We start from the raw sequence: 8,327 nt of genomic DNA, 5'->3' as shown, positions 1-8,327 counted from the left end.
ACCAACATCTTCATGTTCTTCCTTATTAAGAGGTTGCCTCCTTTGCATCTGTAGAATGGATTTTATGTATAGCCAGAGACCCTTGTTCAACCTTTTTCCCCCTCTCTTTTAGTCCCTTTTACCAACCGTTTGGTAAGATCTAATACCAATTGACAAAGACAAAAACACAAATAATAGGACAATAGTAAGAGACACAGATTAATGACTAGAATAGAATAGAACACCATAACCCTAATTCATAGTTTCATTGTTAAAGAGAAAACTCTATTATAGTATGCCTTTTAAAATGGCTTAGAACTCCTTAAATAAGCTTATAAAACATCCTAAAGAAATTAAGAAACTCAAAAATAAATTAAAAAATAAAATTATCAATCTTGATTTTCTAAACTAAATAAAAAAAAATCATCATAAAAGAAAGTGTTTTCTCAAACTAAGAAAAATAATATTTTCACGTTGTTACAAACGATGCTTACCTTAGATGGGCAACATTAAATTGAAACCAATTAGAATGTACTTATCAGCTTTATTTGAACTTTGTTGAACAAACTCAAATGAAACAAATCAGCAAGTCCGCATTCATTCTCAACTTAACCACCATTTCCTAAAAATAGAAAGAAGCCAAATTTATGAAGAAAAATATTCCCATGTATCCAGCAACACCCATTAGTAGCCTCATCTGCCACTGTTAGGCATACAACCCAGGACGACCACCAAATTAATCGGGGCAACCCGGATACCGGGGGCTGACAACCTAAAAAAACTACAAAGGCATTGCAAATTAAATATGTTATCTATTTGTTTTAATGTTTTAAAAGTATTTTTAAAAAATGTTAAATTTTTTTTATTTTTTTCTTTACTTTAAACTATTTTTTTATGTTTTCAGATTATTTTTAATATGTTGATATAAAAAATAAACTTTAAAAATTAAAAAAAAAATTATTTCAATATATTTTCAAACAAAAAAACAATTATCACCATAATACCACACAATCTCTTACCTCACCGAACAGCATTCATGGATAAGAAGCGACATGGTTTGGATGGCAACATCAGTCCCCACTTTAGCAATCTCGAGCTCTAGTCTCTCGTATATATCCTATCATCATCATGATTGATAACTATAAATCGTAAAGAGAAGCAAAAAAGACATAGGACCTCCTTCGTGGAAGGTCCCGAGGAAAAGCAAACAAAAGGTTAATCGTAACGCAAGGTTTAGTGGTCGGAGGAGGCCCATCTCCCCCCATGCTCTCAAGTGCGTTGCATCCTTCATTATGGCACACTCACTTTACTAATCAAATCCCCTTTTTCACAGTTAATGAAACTTTCGGTGCGCTAGCGCTTTTCATTTTTATTCCTGTCCTTGTAAAAATTCAACATTCCCTGCCTCCCTCTAAAATAACCTTCTTTTTTCTGCTCTGGCATCCATTTAGTACAAGTTTTATTGAGCTGAAAGCCTTGGATCATATGGTAGTGATATTCTAATTCATGGAGCACAACGAAGCTGACAGCCCTCTCTACATGAAGGGGTGGCTTTGGAGTGTGCGCGGGCGCTAGCCAAAATAGTGCTGAGTAATATCTGGCAAGGGCACACGAAGTCGCAAGTTGTGGGTATGATTGGTTCATGAAACAGGGCTCGTGGGTTTCAACTTTACTGGTCATCTTCCTTTAGCAAGTCTTTAAATAAGTTTGGCAAGCATTAGAAAAGTAAAGGCTAAGAAAGAAGCTCACTTGTGGCCCCATTTCGAAGGGCAGCAAAAAGGAGTGTTAGAAAAATGGACAAACTGATGGTAAAGAAAGATACTAATAAAAAAAAAAAAAAGGGCAATAATAATAGCACATGAAAGCTGTCAATTCTCTTCCCTCCTTTCCCTTAAAACCTTCCATGCAGAGAGCCCATACCAAAAAGAAAAAACATATATAGTTCATCAACCTCAAGATCTACAGAAAAGAACTAAACAAGGAAGGAGAAACTGAGTTATTGGTTCAAGTTAACCACAGGAAAAAAAATTCATAATGAAAGGAAGAGAAATCCGGAGAGCTCCATCAGCAGATCTGCTAGTGTGTTTTCCTTCTAGAGCCCATCTAACGCTAATGCCCAAACCCATTTGCAGTCCTGCAAGGCCCTCGGAAACCAGCAAACCCCGCCAGAACAGACATCACCACCAACAGCAACGCCACCACCACTTGAAGAAATCCAGCACCAGGGGTGTTGGCATCCGAGCTAGTCCTCTCTTATGGGCCAAAGCCAAGCAAATGGGATCAGAGGTATCAGAACCAACATCACCAAAAGTAACGTGTGCTGGGCAGATCAAAGTCAGGCACAAGGAAAGTTCCTGCAAGAACTGGCAATCAGTCATGGAAGAGATTGAAAAAATTCACAACAGCAGGAAACACACCAAAAAATCAACTTGGATTGATTCACTTGGATTCAAGAAAGATATAATGCATTTCTTGACATGTTTAAGAAACATAAGATTCGATTTTCGATGCTTTGGTTCATTTCCAGCTCATTCAGATATCACCAGTGATGATGACGAAGTTGATGAAGAGTACGAGGGATATCAAGAAAACCATGTTGGTGTCGAGGGAAGAAGTGACAATGAGGATTCAAGAACCGTATTTTCTAAATGGTTCATGATGCTGCAAGAGAATCAGAATAGCACTACTGGTCTCTTCAAAGAAGAAATTAAACAGAAACAGAGGTCTTGCAATGATGAGTCTGTAGCTGCACCCTCTGTTCCACCACCTAATGCTCTCCTGCTTATGAGGTGCAGGTCTGCTCCGGCAAAGAGTTGGCAGGAAGAGGAAGAAGAAGAAAAGGAAGAAGAAGAAGAAGAAGAAGACAGTAAGGAAGAAGAGAAGAAAGGAAAGAATTTAAAGGCTTTAATGGAGGAAGAGAAAAGAAATAGTAAAAAAGAGAACTTGGTAGTGATGAGTTATGATACCGATTTCAATAAACTTTCAACTGATATAGCAAAGGAAACATGGGTTGTTGGTGGAATGAGAGATCCATTATCAAGAAGCAGAAGTTGGAAGAGATGACCATGAACCTGGTGATCCTGCTACATTTTCCATTTTACAAAGTCCCTGCCAAGTAATTACTTTCTTTCTGTTCAATAATTAAATTTTATACCGTATTTCTTTTTCCTTTCAGAATTGTTGTGTGGGATTTGGAAATCAAATCCCGATCACCATTACTAGTTCTATTATTGATAAGATTTGAAGTTGAATTGATACATTTGTACAGCTTTTCTATCCTTTCCCTGGAAATTAAGAATTTGGCTGCCATGTATATCTTGTACTGTAATTTTGCCTACCTTACTCAATTCAGAATCTGATCAGTGTAAAGCTTTTATTGTCTATTACTAGTATTTTCTCAGTTTCTTTTTCTATTTTATTTTTTGAGCTTCTATTACCAGTGCTTTCTTGAGCTGTATGGAGGATGACGATAGTTGAATCTACCAACTTCATATCATTTATGTTATTACATAGTGCTTGCTCGTGTGCTGCGTAGACTAGAGACAATTGAAGTGTCACATGCAATTTGATCCAGGTTCCCTGTCTCTCACAAGTTCGTTTGCAGATTCATTTTTCAAAAAATGAGCTTACGGTTTGGCTTGCAGGAGAATAAGAATCTTGAGCATAATTTTCATCGAAAAACAAAAGAATTTCAGTAAAATTCCACCAGAAGTTCAAAAGTTAGACAGGGGAACTGATGGAGAGTTCATTCCATGTCAAAAAATAGCAAAAAAAAAGTATTCTGTCATTAAAATGTAGATTTTCAAATTTAACCATGAATCCATAAACATGAGACTGAACTCGAGACCTTGCTAAATTCAATTCCATGTTTTGGCTACTGACATACCCCCAAGAAGTAACAGGAGGCAGATACGAAATTTAGAAGCAACTGGTCATAGGAAAGCTTTCTGAAGCAATAATTTGTCAGAAAAGCAACAGCTTGTTATTCTGTGTGCGCCCAACAAGATACATGTACACTGTAAATTGACATGCTCTTTACCATGGCCGCCAGGATCATGCAAAACTGAGAATCTGAGATCTAATATCTGTCGTCCTACTTAGGTTGTCGAGATTCTATAATTATACCGATATGGTGACTGCAGTTGATGTCTTTTCAGTTGTGAATCCATCCTCGCTGTAGAGAAAGAAACGGTCATAAGGGAGAATGCTTGCTGTCCTCATAATTATGTCTCAAGCCATGCTGACACAGCCTAGTACAAAAAATGACTAATTATAATGCCCATAACATGTGACAAAATTTATGATGCAAGTCCCTTCACTGTAGTGAGAATATTTTGTGGGAATTTATCCACAATATTAATTATCATTAACAAAACCTAATTTTACTTGGAAAAATACTTAGATTAATTGTTACTATTCACCATAACAATGTAATAATTGTATTATCTCTCTATTAAAACAACTTAACACTGACTTTTAAGGGCATTAAAGTCTTTTTATAAGGTTCATTTATCATTTTTAAATTAATTAGGGATAAATATATTTTTTTCATCTTAATTGCACAATAAAACAACTAAAATATCCTTTAAAACAAAAAATTTAAGCCTAGCATTAAGAGATATTTTTGTATTTTCAGAGCGGTTTTTTAACTATTATAAAATTAACTAACAAGCGATTTGGTATTTGATCAAATATAAAAAATAATAAACAATTAAAAATATATAATGAAACAACCAAAATATCTTTAAAATAAAAAATAAATAAACTTGAGATCAAAGAGCTTTTATCTTTTTATAATGGGCTTTTGTAATTATAATGTTAGTTTAGGGGTAATTTTTATTTGGTTAAAAAAAATTAATGTGTGTGTACGGCACCATGATATAGGGGATTTAAAAAAAATATTGAATCAAAATAGTGATGTAGACAAATTAGATATTGGGATGGCTGAATTTACGATGAGAGATTGATTTATGATAATATAAAAGGAGGGAAGATGTTGTTTTTTTCAGAGAAAATAAAGGAAAAAGAAGAAGAAAAAAAAAAAAAAAAAAAAGGGAAGTGATTGATGGACTCACGGACGAATTTTACCGACAAGTTTTTCTGGAGGTACCATAATGAAAGACAAAGCAAAAGATAGCTAAGACAATTAAAGATAAACTGTATGACCGAGACAGCTAGAAAAAAAGATTAACAAACTCTTTGTGAAATTATTAAAACAGCAAAGTTGTTGCTTATTAGCAGCAATTCTTGAATAATAGTTAAAAGTCTAGATACTTGTAGAAAATGGTGGTTAATCTTGGTCCACATGAAAGACTATATAGCCTATAAAGGATATATTTTAAAAAGTCACTCGCTAATCACATATTATATTCCTAGATTAACTATGCAATCCTAATATAATAAATGCTCTAAAGAAAATTCGTGCGCACCATTATTGCTAGTAAAATTGATACATATACCTTTAAAGTTAAATAAATGTCACTGGACAATTGTTAGAAATTACATTCTAATACATGCTTGCGATAACATTTTCTATTGAAAATTCATTTTATAGTAGCAAGCGTGATTGTATTTGGGACAAATCTATTTATATAAAGCTCATGATAACAGACTTTGTTTGTTTTGTATACGGTTTTTGTTAAAATTATATTTTTAAAAAAATTAATTAAAATTATATTTTTAGATTGTTTTGATATATTAATATAAAAAATAATTTTTATTTTAAAATATTTTTAAATAAAAACCACTTTAAATCTAACATAATTTCAAACCACCCCTTTATCTTATCAAAACCATCACTATAGTTTGTGTAAGAATAAGCACGAGTGGGCTTCGGTTGCCAATGATCGATTGGAACTCAGCACACCCAGTGAGGCCTGTCCTTATGGTAGGAAATGGGAATGCACTGGATTTAGAGCCCATTAAAACAAGGAAGTTTTGAGGGCAATCTACATTTCTTCAAACATATAAAAGACCAACACATTTTACAATGCACATATTAAATAATGCAATTGGTCATTAAGGGGAATTGCAATGATCCTCCTATATCTCATGAAATTACAAATCATCCTTTGGTTTGATTCACATTCGGATGTTGTTTTGGAGCACACTTCCTCATTAATGGTTAATGAAGAGCGTTGTGTATAATAACATTTTGCTTCGGTATAATAATTAATATAATTGCTTTTTATTATTAACATGGATGTCTGGTTAGCTTACGTGTACCTCAATTAATCACATGGATCCTGAAATTAACGACTATATAAACCTCTAGTGGTTCTGATGTTTGTGAGACTCGAACTTGTGATCTTTAAGAAGCAAACCTAGATTTTAACCAGTGAGCTACACCTCTCAAGATTAAGTATTACCCGACAAATTAATCTGATAACTTATCTTTGATCTATATTAAATTTTAAATTAAACTATGTAAAATTGATTTGGTAGAACTTGCGGGATCACGTACCACCCAATTGACTCATTCAAAACCCTGATTGATTTAAAAAATATATTTTTCAAGAGGACATCATCTTAACTTTCTATTTTTTTAAAAAAAATATTGAGACAATAATATTTTGGATTGACTCGAGTTAGTATGTCGATCTCATTACCTAAATCATGGACCCAATCAAGTCTAATAACTTTATTTAATTTTTTTTTATTTAATCATGCATATAATAAAAATAAGCATTCACATGAAAATACAATGAATGAAGTTAGGAGGTGTTCTAATTCATGTAGTATTCTTGTTTTAATATTAAAACAATATTTTATAAGCAACATAATTTAATTAATAAAATATAAAAATCTAATTTTCTTATTCAAGCATTTCATTTTTATTTTGACAAAAAAACAAATTTTTTTTTTTACATAAGCATTGTTTTTAAGCAAACCCTATTATGATCATGAAAGCAATTTTTCAATTTTTTTTTTTAAAAACTAAAGACCATGAATTGATCTTTTTTAGACACCAATATGAAAAAGTATAAGAACAATAAATTTGAGAAAATAATATATAAGTTTAAAATAAAAAAATTAAGAAAATAGATTTTGTTTTATTCTTATTCAACATCAATGAGAAAAATATTTTTAAAATTTTGCATATCAAGTTAATTCATAATTATTCATAAAACAATCAATAATATCATCATAAAAAAGAGCAATCATCTTTAAAAAAATGACATAATAGTTTATTAATAGCATATTTTTCTTGAATAAAAGATAGTGACAATTAATATAAAAGTTTCTTAAGATTTTTAATCATTTAAAATAATCAGACAAACTACATATCTTCAATTTAAACTCTATTTTCTTATTATTGCTTCTTTTTATTGTTTTAACAAAATGATGTTTTTAATAGGAAGAACTATTTTTCAAATAAACAATTAACATGATCTTAAAAATAAGTTTTTAATAAAGAATGTTAGAATAATGTATCATATTTTATGTGATTGAAGGAAAAAGAATAATATAATGTGTCATATTTTATGTGATTGAAGGAAAAAAGAATAATTAAAGTAATAAAATGATGTCAAAAATCTGTTATGATAAGTATGCATAATAAAATATTCATGAGTATATTTTTTTTATTTTTTGCATATTATGTATATAATAATTAAAAAAGAAATTGTTAACCTTGTAAAAATAAACACATATAATATTACTTAAGATTTATGATAAAATTGAATAATAATTTAAAATTTATTACAATTTATTTAAATCAAAATCTAAAAGAAATTGCAAAAAAATACAATAGAAAAAGGCAAGAGGCCTAGGCTTAAGAGATTGAGCCCACTCGTTTGGCCTAATAAAAGAAAAGGGTTAGCATGTCTGGGTTTGCAAGGTTAGACCCATATGCTTATGCTTGATCTTTTTTTTATTTTTTTTTTAATATTTAAGGATAAAAAACAATATCATTCCTTTTTTATTTTATTTTTGAAAAAAAATAAAAAATATGATGCATTGTTTGTAGTGACAAACAATATGTTATCTGTTGTTTTTCAATTTTAGCCCACAAAAAAGGTGGTTAGGAAATCCAGACTCATGCTTTTTTTTTATTATTTAAAAACCTAGTTTTAACCTAAAAAATACTTAATAAATACATTAAGAATCTTAATAAATTAATTTCTAAACCCAAAACACCCTTAAATAAGTTCCAAAATTAAAACACCACCAAATATAAATTTCTTCTATAACCCCATTTTACTTCCTAAAAACAATGTAATGACATTTCTCTCATCAAAAGAAATTCATTGATACCAAAATAGGTTGTTGTATCACTAGAATATGATCAATCAAGCACTTTCTCTTTTTTATTCTATTTTTTGGTTAGTTATTCTTTCCTTTTAAAT

At 30.9% G+C, this 8,327-nt stretch overlaps 1 protein-coding gene across 1 annotated transcript; it reads left to right on the top strand.

The window, feature by feature from the left end:
- The first annotated feature begins 1,835 nt into the window (after positions 1-1,835).
- Positions 1,836-3,379, top strand: LOC118030439 (uncharacterized). Its single transcript, XM_035034551.2, has one exon. The coding sequence runs from the start codon at positions 2,014-2,016 to the stop codon at positions 3,040-3,042; it is 1,029 nt and encodes a 342-aa protein (XP_034890442.1). The 5' UTR covers positions 1,836-2,013; the 3' UTR covers positions 3,043-3,379.
- Positions 3,380-8,327: the final 4,948 nt, after the last annotated feature.

The sequence above is a fragment of the Populus alba genome, chromosome 5, assembly GCF_005239225.2.
Source record: "Populus alba chromosome 5, ASM523922v2, whole genome shotgun sequence".
In the NCBI taxonomy this organism is placed as follows: Eukaryota; Viridiplantae; Streptophyta; class Magnoliopsida; order Malpighiales; family Salicaceae; genus Populus; species Populus alba.
Note: the sequence above shows the minus strand (reverse complement) of the source record. Positions and strands in the feature narration are given on the sequence as shown.